This window comes from Myotis nattereri, assembly GCF_964212035.1.
Source record: "Myotis nattereri genome assembly, chromosome: 17".
NCBI classification, from domain to species: domain Eukaryota; kingdom Metazoa; phylum Chordata; class Mammalia; order Chiroptera; family Vespertilionidae; genus Myotis; species Myotis nattereri.
The window spans coordinates 51,537,557-51,558,578 of record NC_138092.1 but is presented as its reverse complement, the minus strand read 5'-3'; the positions used below and the strand labels follow the sequence as shown (position 1 = coordinate 51,558,578).

The window sequence follows — 21,022 nt, the reverse complement described above, 5'->3', positions numbered from 1 at the left end:
GCTGGTAAGCAGGCAGAGGGTTAAACGGCTCTGGACGGACGACAACGTCGTGTGTGGCGCTGAACAGTTAAAGGAGCCGTGACTGAGGCCCCGCCGCCGTGCCACCTGCTGCCACCCCCGCAGCCCATCACAGGAGCAAGGTGCCCGCAGCGCTGCCCGCTCTCCTCTTCAGGAGCTGGCAACTCACCCGCAGAGGCACTGTTCCTCTCGGCTCCAGGAGTGAGTCAGGCGCGAGGAGAACAGGAAGTCTTGCGTCCCTTACTTTATTCCCATTTTACCCAGGAAGACGAAGCGCTGATCAACTAATACACACAAACAAGGCCCAGAACCGCAGTTCCCAGGGACGTCAGGGTGTCCACTGGTGGGAGCTCTTTGCTCGCAGACGAGCCAGACAGCTCGACTCCTGCCCTGTGCATGCGACGCGCAGTTTAAACCCCAAGCCCGCTGTGGGACTCTCAAGTGTCGGGGGAAGAAAATGAATGATCTTAATCATTGTTTTCTAGTTGGACTAAAATTAACATGAAGTTAAAAACAATCCTAACAATTTAGTAATTTCATGTAAATAGTTTTGTTTTTCTATTACGGACAACAGAACTTTACATTTTAGATTTGCATTCAGGAAACTACAATTTATACCTAAGGCAAAATCAAGCTTTGATAATGCCAAGATTTTATTTAAACAGAGCTTATGAAGAGCGAATGTTTAGTCTGCCTGAAACTTCAGGAAATGTAAGAACAGTTTCCAACTGTAATTTCTGGTAACTCACTACATTGCCCCATTGCAGGCAAATGTTTGGTGCTAAAGAAAAACATGACATTTATAATGCTGCCATAGGTTCAGATAAAGTTTGGGGGAATATGATATAATGACTGTGTCATTTAATTTCTCAAGAATTCAAAAACTAGGACTATGGTCCACTTTGAACAACAGTATCAGTGGTGCTTGTGGAAATGAAACATGCATACATACACCTGTGCACATGTATATGTGTGAGTGCACATGTATGCATGTGAAAGCACACACTCGTGTGTGAGAGCACACATGTGCACATGTATGCCTGTGAGCACACACATGTATGTGAGAACACACACATGCACGTGTATGCATGTGAGAATACACACCACACCACAGCACATCCACTAGGCATTCCCGGGTGAGGCAGGGCAGCATGCATGGTCATTTTCCATTCGCTGGATGTTATGGAAAAGATAATCCATGCTGGAGGGACCACACTGCACATCCACACTGCGGCAGAGAAGCTGCTGCCGCCAGCTCCACCCTCTGCGGACTCCTCCCACACCTCTAAGCAATGCCAAACCCCAGGAGAAGCACAGATGCACGGCTTTCTGATGTCACAGAGAAACACAGACAGTGACGATGTGGCAGAGCACGTCTGTGTCATTAAAACAAACTTTTAAGAATGGAAGGCATTCATCAGGGTGAGCTCAGAAAATCAGTTTACTTACAACAATAAAAGTGCCCTGTGCGCAAGCCACTGTGTGCAGGAAGTTTAAAAACATGGTTTTATTGTTAACATATTACTACACACAAACAGCCAAGCACAAGCCACTGTGTGCAGGAAAAGTTTAAAAACGTTGTTTCATTGTTAACTACTATTACACACAATTAGGTAGTTTTGATTTAGCCATGATTTTTTACAGCCTCTCTTGCTTCTCAGATCGAATGAAGCTTTAACTTACTACTTTTAGTGTGAAAAGTAAAAGCTCTAGATTTAGTATAACACTGAAAAGTTACAGGCGTTTGTATGTGCTTTCCGGAGGGTCTATGCCAGGGAGCAAGGTCTTATATGCTCTGAAAAGTTATTTTTAAAGCTTCTTTTCTACTATTTATTTTGTTCTGTACTTGCCTCAGTAGTATGTGGATTATTGTGAGCTAAAGACGACTGAGACCTGGGGCTCAGGAGAGACTTCCGCTCCCCCTTAACTGTCTAGAAGAATTTAAATTAGGAGCCTGACCCACGATGAGAGTCGTCACCGGAAGTCAGAGTCCCTGTCCGTTCCGCAGGGCAATGCCTCTGAAGCCCCCAGGGGCCTCAGGCTTGCTGTCCTGCTCAGAGTGTCTTCTAGACCTGGGTTCCCTCTGCGGCTGACTCTGATGCAGGGGGCACACCCCTAGTTAGTACGTAATTAAGTCTGGCCAGTTCCTCTTGCTCATTTGTCTTGTGTCTATTTGAGTGTTAGACCAGGAGGAAGAACCTGGGGGGAGAGGAAAGCTGGTCCCCTCCCCCCCTCCCCTGCATTTCACTGCCGCTGGGACGGCACACACTCATAGTGAAATTCATCAGAAAATTCTCCTCTGAGGACAAGCAGATGGACCTAGGAAATGAAGCGGCTTTCAGCCCTAACAGCACCTGTGCCACCGTTAACAGTGTGAGGCTCCCCGTCCACTAGCCTAACCTTTTTGTGGTGTAGACCTTATTTTCTCTGTTATACCCGTGAAGACCACAGATGACCCGCCCAAGATCCCTTCGCTGCATAAAGAGCGGAACCAAGACTTGGACTGTGGTCCGATTCTAAGTCCCCCGCTTGTTCCAGGCCACCAGCCCTCCTGCTGTCCCCACACTCCTTACAAAAACCAGCAGGAACCCATCTCAGTTTGCTGGCATCAGGACACAAGAAAAGGCTTCTCTCTGGAATCTTCTGTCAACAAGTGACTCTAGTATAAAAATGTCTTTAAAATAATATGTAGTTGATAAGTCGTTATAAATAAGAACATTTAAAAACTGAGACACCGGCTGTGGCTCCCTGCTGCCGCTCTGCTCTCGGACCCTCGACAGCTAAGCCCCCCACAAGTCTTCAGTGACTGCGCTTTGCTCCGGAAACAAGAGGGGGAAGCCACACTCGCCACTCTCGCGGGCTGAGGGCGGGAGACGGCGCAGGCTCTAGTTAAAGGAACGGCTGCTTTTATCCCAAGGACACGCCCAAGGGCACAGAGGGAGCTAAAGGCTCCTATTCGCAGAGCAAAGGGATCCTTTTAAAAGGAAGAAACATTAAAATTGGACATTTTATTTTAAAAAATAAAGTGTACAATAAAAATCACAATGTTGGATTCAGCACTGGGTGAACCATCAAACACGTTGATTCTTCAAACCCTTTACCTACCAGACCCGTTTCAGAGTTCCCAGAGCCAGCAAAACGATCCCGCAGGCCTGTCCCGTGGCGTTCTTTCTTTAAAATTACCCAATCAATGAAGTTTATAAAAGAGGCGCGTTTGTCTGTGTATATAATTTCAAATTACCTTAATAGTCTTATCCATATCTCCGTAGCACAGGGAGTTAAGAGAGATTTTAAAAGGCCTCCAAACAGGATTCAGGTTGTTTTTAATAACCTACAAAGATGGAGATGCAGAGATGAGTTACGAAGCACCGAGTTCATTGCGTTTTGCTCTCGCCTTTCCGAGGTCCGGGTGGTGCTACAACCTCCCCAGCCAGTCACCTGTCCACTGACAACCAGTGAGGACTGTATTACCCAGCTGGTCCGTGAGACGTGCTGCGGGGAGAAGCACGCTGGGAGGGCTCCCCCCACTACAAGGCGCCCTTAGAAACTAGACTGCTGTTTCGAAACCAGGGTTCCCAACGCAGGGCACACAGGACTCCGACATGGAATCAGGAAGTCCGAGAAAGAGCCATGCTGGGCTGGATATGAATTAAAGAAACAGTCTTACGTTCATAATATGTACAAACATCGTAGGCAGATATAAGCAAATGTACCGTCTCCAGCTGTGTCCCCTGAGAGGGCCCAGCAGCAAGAGCACGTGGGCCCTCAGATCTTGGCGTCTGAACACTCCACCCTCTGGGGACGAGGGTTGCCTCAGAGAAATGGGTCACCCCGACCTGGCTCCGACAAGCACAGGGTGAGCTGAGATGCACCATAAAATGCAAGGCCCTGGGCTCATGTCAGAGGCCAGGAGCCGTTTGAAGGCACGCCCCTCAAATCCAGATACCCTGGAACCTCGCTTCGCGAACTTAATTCGTTCCGGAAGGCTATTTGCAAACTGCGTCATCTTTTCCAATTAGAAACAGCGTAAATGGAATTAATCCGTTCCAGACCCCCAAACGACCCCGTTTTAACCTTTCTTATACACAGTACATGTCTATTGTACTGTTTAATCTATAAATAAACACTTTAAAAACAAAAATGATATAAAATGAAAATTTAACAAAAAGGAAATGTACAGTAAAAAATGAAAATTTAACAATAATTATAAGCAGCAACAAAAGAAAATAAAAAAAATATTCACAGCACAAGATCCTGCGATGTTAACAGTGGGGAAGTGACTCATGGGTGCGCGTTCTCTCCTTTGCCACCCGAGAGACACGTGACTGACCCCACAGGTGTCAGCAGGAAAGGTTCTCAGGCTGAGAAGCGAATTGTTCGAGATGGGAGACGCTCGAGGAACGAGGTTCCACCGTAATCTGAACAGTAATGAATGATAAAAATGAGCACATGTGCTACAGCCACCCATGAGTCCACATGCCACTGAAATAAGAAAGGACGAAGTGAGAGGGAGCATCTGCCAATACGTGTGAAGGGACGGAAGATGCACACAATAACCACTATGTATGACCTCAACACAGTGGTAGGAAGTGGCGACTCCGGCACAGGTGGTCAGTAGGAGCTGGAACAGCCTCCGAGGGCCACACCACAGGCCGCCTATTCCTCACCACGGGACCCGAGCGGCCCTGGCTGTGCGGGAAGACTCCCGAGTGTGGCATCCTGGGCTGGATGAGAGATTCGATGGCAGGAAGGTTAGGGAGGCAGGGGGAAGAGTCTTACATGGATATGGAACAGAACAGCCAAATGCCAAATGTGAGCCTCGATTGAAAACACAAAACAACATGCTTACAGCATGCGGGACGCTGGGGAGACCTGAAGACGATGCTATAAACCACGCCAACACTTAAGGTGCGGCTGGGTAGGAGAACGCCCTTGTTCTCGAGAAATCCCTGCTCTGCTATTCAAAGGTGAAGTCACATCTGCAGCCTTCACCAGGATGGCTCTGCGAGAGGGCACTACCTGCGTGCAGGTGTGTGAGTCCCTGTGTGTGTGCAGGTGTGCGAGTATCTGTGTGTGCATGCAGGTGTGCAAGACCCTGTGTGTGTGTGGTGTGTATCTGTGTGTGGGTATGTACAGGTGTGTGAGTCTGTATGTGTGTGTACACAGGTGTGTGAGTCCACAGGTGTGCGAGTCCACAGGTGTGCGAGTCCGTGTGTGTGAACAGGTGTGTGAGTCCATGTGTGTATGCAGGTATGTATCTGTGTGTCTGTGTGTGCATGCAGGTGTGCAAGTCCCTGTGTGTGTGGTGTGTATCTGTGTGGGTATGTGCAGGTGTGTGAGTCTGTGTGTGTGTACGTGTGTGTACACAGGTGTGTGAGTCCACAGATGTGCAGGTGTGCAAGTCCCTGTATGTGTGTGGTGTGTGAGTATCTGTGTATGGGTATGTGCAGGTGTGTGAGTCTGTGTGTGTGTGTGTGTGTGTGTACACAGGTGTGTGAGTCCACAGGTGTGCAGGTGTGTGAGTCCGTGTGTGTGTACAGGTGTGTGAGTCCACGTGTGTATGCAGGTATGTATCTGTGTCTGTGTGTGTGTGCAGGTGTGCAAGTCCGTGTGTGTGTGTGTGTGTGTGCAGGTGTGCAAGTCTCTGTGTGTAGGTGTGTGAGTATCTGTGTGTGTGTATGTGCAGGTGTGCGAGTCCGTGTGTGTGTGTGTGTGTGTGTGTGTGTGTTTAGGTGTGTAAGTCCATGTGTGTTTAGGTGTGCAGTCTGTGTGTAGGTGTGCACGCTCATGTGTGTCTGTGCATGTGTGCGGGTCCGTGTGTGTGTAGGTGTGCAAGTCCATGTGTCTGTGCAGATGTGTAAGTCCCATGTATGTGTAGAGGTGTGCAAGTCTGTGTCTGTGTCTGTGTGTGAGAGAAGAGGTGAGAGTGAGGGAGCTCACATGTGCAGGCCAAATGTACAAACGTGTACAGGGCACACATTATAGTGTTCTTGATAGAGGTTTACATTTCTCAAAATACAACTTCACTAACAAAAGAAAAAAAGCATGTTGACCTTGTGCCTTTGGTTATATGTCCAAACTCAGATTGCTATTTTTATAGAAACGTAACTTTTTCAAATGCAGATTACCATAATCCCCCAGGAAACCGCAGCCCTGCCGCTCACGCTCAGACGCTCACCTCTGTTCGGTGCACCAGGAGCCAGGTTCCGTCCGACGTCTGCTTGTGGAACTCCAAGTAAGGGTCCGACTTGCCAAACAGGTCCTGCGTCAAGAGGAGAAAGCCGTCCTTCTCCTCGCCATCTGCCTGTGGCACGCTGACACCCAGGCCTGCCCTCCAGGTCCGGGTCTGTGTGCAGCTCCGCAGGGACACGAGCCCTCTCCCTCCGCACGAACCCGCCCCGTCCCCCAGGAGAGCCGAGCGTTTCTGATGAATGCCCTAACGCTGCGGAGCACACCCTTACTTCTCAAAACACACGCTTTAAAACAGTGGTCAACACGACCCTCATCAATATACTTGCTCGGTGCTGGTCTCACGACTAACACTGCTCACTCACACAGCACTGCCGAGTTCTGTGGAGCAGCACCCCAGCACCAGGCACGGTAACCGTGAGGCACGGCGACAAGATGGACAGAGGGCTCCCGTGCGCTAAGATCACATCTAACTGCTCATGGCTCTGAGTCTTGGCTCCACACCTTATCCTTCAGTGTCCAATCCCACCAGCCAGGGAGCAGGGCAAGTATGTGGAGAAGCCAGTTAACTCAAGGTCAGAGTACATCCTTCCCTTAGTTCCCCACAGCATCTATGCAGTGCGCAGCACCCCGCATGCTCAGAGCTGCCCTTCCCACACCCTCAACACACACACACAATACACACAATCACACACACACAGACACACACACAGAGACACTCACAGACACATACAAATATATACTCACAAACACAGACACATACATAAACACATAAATGCACAGAGACCCTCACAGACACACAGAGACACACACAAACATATACTCACAGATACACACACACACAGACCTCACAGTCACTCACATACACATAGATACACATACATAGAGACACAGACACACAGACACAGACATTCACAGACAGACACACAGATTCATATACACACTGACCTCACAGAGACACACACAGACACACACACACACAGACACACACAGAGACTCTCACAGACACATACAAATATATACTCACACAGACACATACACAAACACATAAATGCACAGAGACCCTCACAGACACACAGAGATACACACAAACATATACTCACAGATACACACACACACACACACAGACCTCACAGACACTCACATACACATAGATACACATACATAGAGACACAGACATTCACAGACAGACACACAGATTCATATACACACTGACCTCACAGAGACACACACAGACACACACACACACAGACACACACAGAGACTCTCACAGACACATACAAATATATACTCACACAGACACATACACAAACACATAAATGCACAGAGACCCTCACAGACACACAGAGACACACACAAACATATACTCACAGATACACACACACACACACACAGACCTCACAGACACTCACATACACATAGATACACATAGAGACACAGACACACAGACACAGACATTCACAGACAGACACACAGATTCATATACACACTGACCTCACAGAGACACACACAGAGACTCTCACTGGCACTCACACACCCAGGACAGCAGGCTGCGCGAGGAGGCGCGCACCTTAGCTCAGCCGTGGGCAAACTACGGCCACGGGCCGGATCCAGCCCATTTGAAATGAATAAAACTATTGAAAAAAAAGACCGTACCCTTTTATGTAATGATGTTTACTTTGAATTTATATTAGTTCACACAAACACTCCATCCATGCTTTTGTTCCGGCCCTCCGGTCCAGTTTAAGAACCCATTGTGGCCCTCGAGTCAAAAAGTTTGCCCACCCCTGGCTTAGCTGCATCCCTCCTTTCTCAAACAGGATCAGTGGCGAACAGGAGGCCCCTGTTGAAATCTGTATCCCTACCCACCTTATTGTCCAGTTTTCTTGCTTCCATTTCAAACAGGACCACTCTGTTATCCTTGATTTCTTCAGCTGAGATCTACGAGATCAGGTATGTGAAAGAAGCGTGACACTCAGGAAGTACCGATGTTCTGTTACCTAACAGTGTACAAACTCTGTACCAATACAAATGTTCACTAAAATGGTGCAATTGAGAGAGTTTTCATTTTCGCTTCCATACATGTGCCCAGACCTGCTAAGCCTGCGTGTGGCACCTGCGCTTTCAGATGCCATTGCCCCAGCAGCACCTCCCCAATCCCATGAGAAGCCGCGGCCCTGGGAGCACACCAGCTGAAGCTCCGATGATCCTGAGCCTTGGGAGCAAATCACCGCGGAAACACTCTCGGGTGGAATCACTGTTTTTCATACAATTTCTCTGATCGTTCTGCTCACAAGCCCCAGGCTGCCGCGGCCCAGGAGCAATCACGGGAACTACGGACTGTGCTCTCTGTGCCGCGAGTCAGCTCCCGGCAGACGAGCATTCTTGTGCTTTAGGCAGTTTAACTGGAGCAAAACAGCTGCGCAGGGTATCACCGCAGCAGCCCTCCAACCAGGCCGGGGAGCCGCCTTCCGTCCCAGCTCAAGTCAGAACCACGGCTCCGGGAGGCGCTGCTGGGACGCAAGCTCGAGGGAGAGCCTGAGCAGCGGGCGCCGTGTGCTGTGGGCTCTGATGCGGGCGCACGGAGTCGCCGGCCCGGGGCCAGCGGGAGGGCGGGCAGCAGGGGGCGGGCACTAAAGGTGAGGCCGTGCCACGTGAGACCCATCGGGAAGGAGCCGTCCGGGACTGGGTCTGTCCCGAGAGGACGCCTCTGCCTCGCAGAGCCCGGGATCCGTCGATGACGTCGTGTCTAAGTGGGGAAGGAAGCACCACGAGGGGCCCTGACCCCGTGGACAACGTAGAAACGCAAAGGGATTTGTGTGTGAGTTTTCTTTCTTTTTGACACGTCACACACGGATCCCGTGATGGCTCCCCAGCAGGGAAGGAGGGGCGCCCGCGGCTGGCATGACCAGGCGCTGTGGGCACCTGCCTGCAGCCCCACATGCCCCCACTTCACCTCTGAGGCAAAGACAAGCGTCTCATTACCGTGATGCTGCCCTTCCCCGCGGGCCTGCCGTTCCTCAGCGCCAGTGGGCGCGTCAGCTTCTTACTGGACACGATCTGTTAAAGCAGGAGACACAGAGCGTTTTCAACCTCCTCTGGCCAACTTTAAACTGAATGGTTTTGAAAAAGAGGTTGAGTATAAACTTCATTTCAAAGGTCATTAGGCCCGGCCGGTGTGGCTCAGTGGTTGAGCACCGACCTATGAAGCAGAGGTCACAGTTCGATTCCCGGCCCGGGGCACGCGCCTGGGTTGCAGGCTCCGTCCCCAGTGGGGGGTGTGCAGGAGGCAGCCAATCGATGATTCTCTCTCATCCTTGATGTTTCTATCTCTCTCCTCCTCCTTTCCTCTCTGAAATCAATAAAAATATATTTTTAAAAAATGAATAAAAAGGATCATTAGAAATGGAAACCTTAAGCCCATCCTATAAGGATGTAGTGATTCTGAAACACACATTTGAAACCTACAGAAACCATTTCCAAGGAGATGTGACCTCCCCCTGCACCCGCCCACTACTTCCCTTTTCAACTCCTTCAAACTTGAATTTCTCACACGTGATGGAGACGGAGGCCGGACCTCATCTCTCACGAATCACTGAGCTGAAACCCCTGAAAGGCAGGCCCAGCCTCAGGACTCTTAGCAAACAGGACTCAATGTGTCCACTGACATGCAACCCTAACATATAACCCCACCAAAGAGCACTGATTAAAGTAGTACAGTAGACCTAGGTCCTCTCCATCAGCTATAATTTCTCAAATTCATTTTAATGTTAGCTACATTGGCTTTTTTAAAAAAAACTTTAACTTTCCTTTGATGCTATTTATCAACGTTTTAGAAAACCGATCAGCTCCATGTTGCCCAAGACACCAGCAAAGGCGCGATCCCCCAACACTGACCGTGAGTCCTTCCTGGAGGCATCCCCAATCCAGACACACGGGTGGGACCTCTCCTGGGAAGTCCGCTCGGAGCCCAGACACACCCTCCCTGACCAAGCTTGCCCTGCACCGGGAAGGTGTAACTAGGCAACGAGGAAAAACAGGGGAAGGCTCAGGGAGCGGCAGGAGCGAGCTCCCCACCCGGTGGGCACAGGAGGCCCAGACTCCGGGTTTACAGGGATGAGCCCGGCCGAGGAGCCGCATGCCGGGCGGCATGGCGTGGGCGTCGGGGCCAGTCCTGCCAGCAGGACCAGCAGGAGCTGCGGCTGCTGCGATGGACTGAGCCGGGGCCCCGCACGCCGGGCGCCTGCAGCAGGGTTCATCCCTGAAATGTTGGACGAGCGCCCCGACTCCGAGGACTGATGGGCTTTGCAAACACATGCTCCCTGCCCTGGGAGAGCAAGGGATTCTGCCTCGCTCACCGCCCACGCCAGTGTGTGAGCTCTGGCCGCAAGGTGGGCACGTGGTTTCCAACTTCAAAGTTAAACTAATGAGCACAGTGAAAAGCCCAGCTCTCCGGGACGGACACACAGCACAGGCAGTGCAGTCGGCACACGGTGACACTGCGCCTGGGGCGGGGCGGGGCGGACGCACAGCACAGGCAGTGCGGTCGGCACACGGTGACAACTATGTCAACTCTAATTGAAAATGTAAAAAGCTCTGTAAAGGCCCAACTCTCTGGCCGCCCAGTGACACACCCAGCCCAGCGACACACCCACCTGTCCCAGGGTGCATTCACATTCTCCCAGGAAGTCGTCGTCACTCAGCTCGATGGTTTTGTTGTCGATGTCATAAATCCCGAACCTCAATTTCTGAACCACTTCAAAGTAGTAGTCAATAATGAAGGTCTTGGAGAAGGTGGGGTTCAGGCAGTTCTTAATCCTCTCTGTGCGATCCGCCTGTGCCCACCCCAGAACAAAAGTGGCTTCAGATCAAAGGCGACTCGCATCTCAATCTCTCTATGGGCCACACTGAACCCAGGGTGGGCCTGACAGCTAGGGAAGGTCCGTCCGTGTGAAAAAGATTCCAGTCAAGGACAGACCTGCCCCCAAACTGCACTACCAGAGATGATGGTTTTATGATTCGTGACATGTTTACACTCCTCACGTCCTCAATAATCCAGCTTGCTTTTCAGGTACAGTGTTAACATTACCTCATACCACTGCTGTCCACTCGAGTTCAAAAATAACACGCACAAAGGGTCCGACTTGGACCCGATGTCTTTGTCCAGAAGATTGTCACAGGACACGTTCAGCTCCACCTTCGTCACACACTGGGCGGCCATCTCCGGAGCTGTGAGAAGCCACAGTGAGAAAGGGGCCTTGAGAAGCCATGTTCCCAGGAAGCGCGGAGCCTCCAGGACCACTGTCGGACCAGGGGCAGGGGGCCCAGGGGGACCAGGAGGGACTGAGGGGGACAGGGGGGGCCAGGGGGAGTCTGGGGGACCAGGGGATCAGGGGGACCAGAAGGGACTGAGGGGGACAGGGGGGAGTCAGGGGGACCAGGAGGGACCAAGGGGGATGGGGGGCAGGGTGACCAGGGGGACCGGGAGGGCCCAGGAGGGATCAGGGGGGATCAGGGAGGCCCAGAGCAACCAGGGGGATCGGGCGGGAACAGGGAGCCCAGCAGGCACCAGGGGGGATCAGGGGGGGCAGGGGGGCCAGGAGGGACCAGGAGGGACTGTGTGTTTAGACTCTCGCTGGGACAGAGCTCACTTACTAGGACAGAAATGCAGTTTCTAAGGCGGTGACTAAGGCTTATTAATCACCCGGCCGGCGTGGGTCAGGGCTGAGCATCGACCTATGAACCAGAAAGTCACGGTTAGATTCCCAGTCAGGGCACATGCCCAGGTTGCAGGCTCAGTCCCTAGTGTGGGCCTTGCAGGAGGCAGAGATCAACGATTCTCTCTCACCATTAATGTTCCTATCTCTCTCTCCCTTCCTATCAGAAATCAATAAAAATATATATTTTTTAAAAAGGTGTATTGTCTTTTCACTTCACTATAAATTTTACCACTCAGAAAAACTCCAAGAAGCATTTAGCTATGAAATAAAACACATTAAACTACAACCTTAATTTTAAATTGTTTATTTAACAAGATGCTAAAGGAGATATTTTCTATTTTCAAAGAATTTCAGCTAAAAATCAAACTTGGGGAGTAAAAGGCCCCACATGCGCGCCCCCTCCCGCCCAGAGTACAGGGCGGCTCTCCATCTCGGCCGCTGCCTGGAAGCACGGGATTCCCACATCTGACGTGGGGTCCCCCACACAGAGGCGATGGGTTTAGGGCCCGCCTGGACTCCGCGGCTTGGCTGCCCCGGGGCCGGGACAGCGGAGGCCTCAGGGCAGGGGCAGCGGAGGCCTCAGGGCAGGGACAGACCTCCGCTGCCCCTGCCCTGAGGCCTCCGCTGTCCCGGCCCTGAGGCTTCCGCTGCTCCTTTGTGGTTGTAATTCCAGAGGTGCCTGTGAAGAGCAGCATGGTGCACCCATCTGCCAGGAGAGCGACTCCTGATGGGGGACAACGCGCACAGACCCCCAGTGCCTCCTGGGAGAGCGACTCCTGATGGGGGACAACGCGCACAGACCCCCAGTGCCTCCTGGGAGATCACTCCTGATGGGGGACAACGCGCACCGGCCCCCAGTGCCTCCTGGGAGAGTGACTCCTGATGGGGGACAACGCGCACAGACCCCCAGTGCCTCCTGGGAGATCACTCCTGATGGGGGACAATGCGCACCGGCCCCCCATTTGCCTCCCAAGCCTCCGCCCGAAGCCGCAGTGAACTGGAAATTGCAAGACCTTCACTGGAGTCAGGCTTTCCCACTCACGTGCACCGTGAGGTGCGCAGCAAGGCCCCGAGGATGCCCATACCCCAAGGTCAGGGGACCGTGCCGGGGCCCAGGACAGCAGGGAGACCTGAGGGAGGCTGGCAGCGCTGGCCTGGAAGATCGTGAGCAGGTGAGAGGGGACCGCAAGGTACAGAAGAGCTGATGCCAGGGGGCACAGTGCCCCCTCAGTGAGCACTGAGGGCACATCCAGGTGGGGAAGCCACCCTGGGCAGGACGGGCAAGAGGCCGGGGCCTGAGAGCCAGGCTGAGGGGCTCGGTGGGTGGGCAACGGGTGCCACTCCAAGGCCTCAAACGGGAGAAGGGGAAGACACGCTCATCTCAGACGTCTCTGTGCCAAATCTGCTCTAGAGCGCCTGGGAGTCAGGTCAGTGACAAGCGCAGCAAGGTCTCTGGTTCCAGCAGAGGATGCAGGTTGGCACCAAAGTTAGCCCGTCTTCGCGTCGCCCCGGCCAGGAGGTGAGCTGTTCCGATAGCAGTGGGCACCCGGTGCCAGTGTGACCACCATCACCACCCTTTCCCGCTGGGGTTTATGAGAAAGGGAAGTGTGACAAAGACGGTCAGAGGCGCGAGGAAGCGGGCAGGACGGAGACAGGGAACAGAGGTGGAGACCTGCTTCTGAAATGCAGGTAACACAGAAATCCCTAACATGTCAGCGCTCCCAGTCACCCAACTTTCCCGCGTCAACATTATAGGATAGAGACGACGCAAAGGAACTGAAAATGAAGAGCTGACATCTGGAGGGCCTGGCATGTGAGTCAGGCCCAGGGCGGCCCTCATGGAAACCCTGAAGCCGGGTATCATGGGCCCGGTGCTCTGATTTGCTCAGTTAAGCTGTCCGGGAGACTCTGCCACCCCTCCCCATATCTCTCAAATGTGGAGGTACAGAGCCTGTACCCACAGCCCAGCCCACTTCAGGTCTCTGCGGGGCTCCCCACGGTATTCCCACCGCCACCCTCCCCCACTCACACCATTACACACTTGATCACCCGTGATGCAAACATCCCTGGCTGCCGGGGGCTTCCTGCTCTGCTCACCTGCCCAGCTGACCTTGGCCAGCAGCTCCCTCTGCCCACCCCAGGTCCTCCAGGTCCACTTTGAGTGACAGCTCCTCCCTCGCCGCAGCCACACCCTGTAGCCCGCCACCTCCTGAGGGGAGAGTGAGCACCGGCCAGGCTGCTCAGCCCCTCACCAAGGGCGCGGGCTGTGTGGCAGAAAGAGGAGCCACTGGGGAGTCCCTATGCTTCGTGCATATCTCTCCCACTACGTATCGGAGTGCGTCCGCTTTGCCAGGTTCTGTACCTGAACTTCGATTTCCATAAAAGGGGATTACAACAGTTACCCGACAATGCAGGTGTGCGCGTATCACACACGCTATGAACTGTAGCCATTACTACTTCATTAACTCCTCCATGTTGAATGGATCGCCTTGGTGTGGATGGCTTATTAAATAGTTACGACACAAGCACCTTCTCCCCTTGTTTAAGAAGAGCTTGAAAGATTAATAAAAGAACCTCTGGGATTTACACAAAATTCATTTGCCCAGGTGGGCAGGCTTGAGCACAACCTGGTGCTAATTCTAACCCCTCAGAAGAGCATGCTTATCTGAGCTGCCGCATGGGGGGGGGGGGGGGGGGGGGCGGCCGGGAGCAGTGACAGTGCCTCGTTATCTGTCCCAAAACAGGCGGGAGGGAAGTCAGCGCCCACCGCCAATGCCAGGGGCTGAGGGTTGGTGTCGACCTCACAGCAGGTCAAGACAGCCCATCAGACTGTGGTCACTTAGGGCACAGAAAGCGTTTCCTCCTGCCGGGCTCACATCCCATCTGCAGGGCCCCAGCTCCTCGCCTCCCAGGGGCGCTGCTGGGCGGCCGAGCAGAAAGCTTACGGTACAGGAATTTACACTGGGCTTGTCCTGTACGAGTAAGAAAGCGATGCCCACCCTGGCCGGTTTGGGTCAGCGTTAGTGTCGGCCTGCGGACTGAAGGGTCCCAGGTTCAATTCCAGTCAAGGGCACGTAACTTGGTTGCAGGCTCGATCCCTGGCCCTGGTCGGGGTGCCTGCAGGAAGCAACCAATTGATGTGTCTCTCTCACATCGATGTTTCTCTCTCTGTCTCTCCCCCTCCCTTCCACTCTCTCTAAAAAGCAAAGGAAAAAATATCCTCGCGTGAGAATTAACAAAACAAAAAAAAAGAAAGCTACCCATGTGTTTTGATCCCTGCCATGGACAGGGCTGCACAGCTTTTCTGATCCCTGGGCTACGGAGGCACATACATTGCGGAAATGGCATGGTTGTTTTCCAGCCTGTGGAAAGAAGAGTTCACGGTAGGGGCACCGAGTGAGGTACGGATGATGACATCAGTATTGCTTCCCTTTATCACCACGCTTCTGGCAAAGTCAGCTACAAGGGCCCATCTCCCCAGCGAACCATCTTTTGCCAGAGCCTGCCTTAATAAAAAACAGAGCTGCATTTCTCAGCTGACCAATTTTAAAATCACAGGCCTCCTGTAGTTCCTCCCAGCTGAGCCGCAGGCAGGCTGGGTGTCACAGAGAGGCCTGTCCACCTCAGAGACGAAAGTCCCTTGGGTTCCTCATTCCCGTCCCAGATGTGGGACCAGAAAGCAGAACTTCTCACCTGCCTGTTATCCAGCTTTGCCCACTCTAACGCCTGCCTCCCTCCTCTTCTCGGCAGGTGCATGTATTTAACTGGCAGGATGGGCATTTTGCATTTGTCACTATGTGCTTCTCTCTAGTCCTGATGAGCAAGAATATGAAAATTCTCACTTCAAAGTTGCAGCAACTATGATGGCTTTGTTCTCAATGCAGGAAAGTGTCTGTGTTGAGCAAGATGTTTATAAATGCACTAATGGCCCGGTGCACGGATTCGTGCACACTGCAAGAAATTAATTAGAAGAAATATTTTAATATCGCTATTTGCCCTTTCTCCATAATAGAAGTGTCACAGATGAAAGAAAATGAGTAAAATGTATATGAAAAAAATATATAAATTGATTAGTAAATAAATAACATTATATAAGAACAAAGACATTAAAAACAAAAATATGATATAAAAACAACAAAAACATGATATAAAAGCACTGATACAAACAATGACTGATAAATTGATTAAACTTATTCTAATATTTCCCTGAATACCACATAAAGAGTAAAAACACTTTGAGAGTGCTTATTTCCCTTGTGGTGAAGTATTTACAACTTTAACGTGACACGCTATTCGAACTCAAGAGAAAGCATCATATAACTGACCATGTCTGACAGACTAGGAATATTCAGATAGGAATATTCCTAGTCTGTCTAGAGTGTGTCCTTGTGATTTATTAATAGTCATCGCAAATGCTGGCATCACAGGAAACTGTCTTCGAATTAACTGAAATGGGAGACCAGTGTCAGACGGGGACAAAACAATTCTTGGAATCAGAACAACCTCTCCTTCCGCAGATTCTGTTAATACTTCAGCTTCAATTATGTTAGGTCACAATCTTTTAATAATAAATCTAGTACCATTACAAAGACCCCATTTACTATTAAGATTTCGCAGTAGCATGATGATTGTACCTACTTTCAATTTTAATTTATGACATGGCATTCCCAAAGGAGTAAAAACTATTAAGGGAAAATTTCCCTTTTTGGCATCATCCGCTGAATCGATGGAATCATCACTCAAATGGTACATTGTGCCAATAGTTGGTCTTCAGATACGTTCTGTGCACGATGCTGGCTTCTTTTGGCTTCAGAGGTAAATTGTGCCAATAGTTGGTCTTTAGACATATTCTGACACCAACGCAGCTTTCTTTCAGCTTCAGAATGTCAACAAAAGCAAACAAATTTACCATCGACAATGACAGATCGAAACATACATGTGCAATTGGCACCAGCAAGAGCTTTATATGTATCGCACATGCATGAGTCAACATTTATGTTTAAGTTGCCAGTGCGCGTCCTATGTACCAGCCAGTTGGTTGGACTGACGTATGGTTGTTCACTTAGCCTTTTCTATAGAGATAAGAACAGGCCCTGTCTGGTTGCTTAGCTCTCCATTTCAGCGTTTGCAGCTCTCAGCAAGCCCCTCATACTTCTTGGTCAGGAGCTGTTGAGGGGTTCTGTCTGTGCACTCAGCCCCTCCCAGATGGCCTGCTGTGCCAGGCACTGGCTACGGTTCTGGGGGACAAGGCACCAGACAGAGGAGACAGTGAGAGCATAGTGTATGCAGGTGGTAGGAAGTGCTTACGAGAAAAATACAGCAGAGAAAGGAAGCGAGAAGTCCTGAAGGCGGGGTGGGCAATTTTAGACACTTTATAAATGATTGTGACAACACCATCGGGAAATACTTGTTTTGATATACACTTCCTGGCCCTTAAATAGAAGAATAGTGGACGGACAAGTTCAGGGATCTATTTTAACATGCTGTCACCAGAGTCTAGAGCAGGGTCCACTAACCTCAGAAACCGAAGGAGCCTGATGACACCTATGACCACAGATGCTTTGGTAATTTTCACAGGAACCAGACATAATGCATCAGCTTGGTAAGAGGACATTTCAAAATGATTTGCAAAATGAATATGCAGTGTTTCCTTTTATTTCCATGGGGAAACTACTCATATGCTATCCAGCTAAATTATACTGGTGATCTTGACCATTATGCTAATTTTAATGTCTTTTTTTTTTTAATCCTCACCGAGGATATTTTTCCATTGATTTTCAGAGAGAGGGAAAAACAGAGAGAAACATCTGTGTGTGAGAAACACACTGATTGGTTGCCTCCTGCACGCACCAAGACCAGGGAGGAGCCTGCAACTGAGGTACGTGCCTTTGACTGGAATTGAACCAGGGACCCTTCAGTCCACAGGCTGATGCTCTACCCACTGAGCCAAACCAGCTAGGGCTAATTTTAATGTCTTTTTAAAGTTATGAGTTCAAACTGGTAAGCTGCTGTGTTAACCCTTTGCGGTCGTATTAAATTTGGACATGGGTGTCGTACTGGTCGGAATTAATTTCCATTGAAAGAGCAGTGATACATAACATGCAAGATTATGAAGGATAAACAAGATTTATTAATTCTTTTTTGGAACTACGTCACTACTAGTAGAATCACTACAAACGTTATCACTTTCTACGTCACAGTCAGTATTCAAGGTGCCAAAATAAAACTCTTCATCGTTACTTTCAGATTCGCAGTACACTTCTTTCGGTAACTTTCTTTCTGCCATTTTGGAGTATTATTTTGAAATATCTTAACAGGCGAGAATGCCCAATTACAGTTAAACGTAACTTGTAAAGCTTTATTTGAAATTCTGTGAAGTATCTCCGAAGCTTGTCGATTTCTTCACTCTCAAAAGGCGACTGACTCGCCACGGTGTTTTGCATGGCGAGTGTGGAACGACCGCGTTCGTTTATATTGAGTTTCGATATCTCCGATTTGTCAGGGCAATGTTTTGGTTCGTGACAAGCTTAGACACTTAAGAGCTTTCAGAGAAATTATGAACTGGTACATGAATGAATAGAGTTAAGATTCGTACGGTTCCTTGCTGTGGTGGCTGAGCGCAGACATACGACCGGAACGGGAAAAAAGCTTTGGTGGCTGAGAGTAGACAAACGACCGAAAAGGGTTAAAAGAATAAACAGCCTCTCCTTCTCCCAGAGAATCCAACACTACACTCCACCCACCCAGCTTCTTCAAATAGTGAAGCCAGCACAGTCGTTATCAGAATGTTATCGAAATGTATGCAGAATGTCTGCTTTTGATTTTCATATCAGAAACTTAAACAATGTGGTTAAATAGAATGTATGATGCTTTACTTGTAGCTGCTAATTTAAACCTCCTCAATCTTGCAAGGAATCTTCCAGCAAGTATCTTACAGGTTTGGACTTTAATCTGATTAGCAATCCTTTCAAGACAGCAAAGAGTTGAATGGAAAACAGTGGTAGGCGGGAAGCTAGCCTGCAGGTGGGGTAACAGTGGGCACATTAACGGAATGCCTACGTTTGGAATCTTGACTTGAGAGTGGCACTGATCCTCCCTCAGGGATCCACCTGAAAGTTCACGCTTCCATGAGCATTACAACTCTGTGACGGTCAAAATGTTAGTTACTCATGTTTTACATCCAGTGCTAACCTTCTTAGTTTGCTCACTTTCTAGCATAAGAAATCAGTGATTGCCCGGCCAGGGTTGCTCAGTGGTGGAGCACCAACCCATGAACCAAGAGGTCACAAGTTCGATTCCTGGTCAGGGCACACGCTCAGGGTTGTAGTCTTGGGGATTGCAGGAGACAGTCAATTGATATTTGTTTTCATTGATGTTTCTATCTCTCTATACCTCTCTGTTCCCCTCTCTCTCAAATCAATAAAAAACATTTTTTAAAAAAGAAATCAATGACTGAAGAAAGTTTTGCAACAGAAAACTCTAACAGTAGTAGAAAAAAGCACAGTTTTTATTTCTAAAGCTACAGGGCCAAGAACCGATAGGCTGGGCTCGGCAGGAACTGGGTATGGGGACAGACACCATGGAGGAAATGTTCCGAACAGCAGTGCCAGCGTTGCAGAGAGCCTATGTGTAATCCTCAGGTGAACCTCGCTTCAAGTTATGTAGGGGTGAAAGTCATTGTCTACAAGAAGCATGTCAAACTCAAAGGCTAACATGGGCCAAATAAACGAAGCAGCGGCCCACGAGTTTGACCTGCTTGGTCTACAGCGTTCACAGTTATAGGTGAAATTAGGAGACGTGTCCAGTCACTAAGCAGCCCTTAAAAGGCGAAGACCCCTCTTGTCCCTTTCCTGATGGCTCCGTCCGGTCTGTCCCGTTCCTTCCGGGCTGGATCTGAACCAGCAGGCCCCTCTTCCCCGGCGCCTCAGCGTGTCCAGTCCCAGAGACTGGCCACCGCACTGTTTCAGCCCGGAGTGAAAAGCATTTATCCAATGCCTTTTAAAAATTCTCACCATGTGAAAAAGAGGATCTGGGCACCCAGGTGACTGCACCGGTGTGGCGGTAGCTGCTCTTCATTTTCTCATCCTGGCCGTGTCCCTGACCTGAGCTCTGGGCCTGCCCCAGTTGCCTGACCCTGGCTGTGGCTCAGGGCTGCAGGGTGCTGGCCCAGGTAGTGGCCGCAGCAGGATACATGTCGTCTGACCAGCAGTCAGAATCATCTCACTTAATCTTCCTGACAGTGACCCCGGAGGTCGCTGAGCTCCCCTTTACGCCCAAGGTCACGCAGCGAACACCTCCAGACACAGACCTGAGACGCACCTGTCCTAGCCCACGGAGTAACGCAGGCCCGGCCGTCAGCCCCAGGCCTGCGCTCCGAAACCCGAGACCCGCGCTCCAGCCGATGGGAACCTGGAGTCCGCGCTTCCTGCAGCGCGAACGCGGGAACGACAGCACGTGCGTCGGTGCGGTGGGCATCGGTGGGCGAACGCGCTCACCCCGTCCCCGGCGCTGGGGCCGCGGAGGTCGCCACCGCAGGTCCCACCGCCCGCCCCGGTCGGCGGGTCAGTGCGGAGGCCGCCGCGCGGGGAAGGGTCCACGCGGCGGATCGACGTCCAGCTCGCGGCGCGGGCGCGGTGCGGGCTCGGGGCCGGTGCCCCGCGCTTCCTCCCCGCCCTGCAGGCCCCAACGCACGGCCCGCGCCCCCACCCCCACCCCCGCCCCGGCGTCGCCCCCGCCGCGCGGCCCGGGCTCTCCCGGCGCGGACCCGACCGCCCTCCCCCGCCCCCGGGCCGCTGCGCCGCCGCGCTCACCTGCGGTCCAGCAGGGACACCAGGAAGCGAGTCCGCAGTCGGCGGGCCGCGGCGACACCGGAACCAGGCGGGTCGGGCCGGGCCGGGCTGGGCGGGGCAGGGCGGAGCCGATTGGGCAAAGGGAGGGGCGGGGCCGAGCCGGTAGAGGGGCGGGACAGACCGTCAGGGGGCGTGGCTGAGCGCGGAGGTGGGCGGGGCCGAGGCGCAGGCCCGCCCAGCCCTCTCCCAGGCGGACCTGCTCCTGCCCCTGTGCGCATGTGCACTAGTGGGCTGGTGCTCTCAGCG

General features: G+C 51.4%; 1 protein-coding gene across 1 annotated transcript in view; it reads right to left on the bottom strand.

Moving 5' to 3' along the window:
• CPNE3 (copine 3) overlaps window positions 1–20,811 on the bottom strand; it is a 38,554-nt gene extending 17,743 nt beyond the window's left edge. Inside the window, exons 1-8 of the mRNA XM_081111345.1 lie at window positions 20,738–20,811; window positions 11,863–11,943; window positions 11,297–11,436; window positions 10,863–11,042; window positions 9,193–9,267; window positions 8,077–8,148; window positions 6,197–6,280; window positions 3,260–3,349 (exon numbers count right to left, since the gene is read on the bottom strand). Of these exons, the coding sequence (XP_080967471.1) occupies window positions 3,260–3,349; window positions 6,197–6,280; window positions 8,077–8,148; window positions 9,193–9,267; window positions 10,863–11,042; window positions 11,297–11,428 (633 nt within the window). The 5' untranslated portion in view covers window positions 11,429–11,436; window positions 11,863–11,943; window positions 20,738–20,811. The remainder of the gene's footprint in view (window positions 1–3,259; window positions 3,350–6,196; window positions 6,281–8,076; window positions 8,149–9,192; window positions 9,268–10,862; window positions 11,043–11,296; window positions 11,437–11,862; window positions 11,944–20,737) is intronic.
• Window positions 20,812–21,022: the final 211 nt, after the last annotated feature.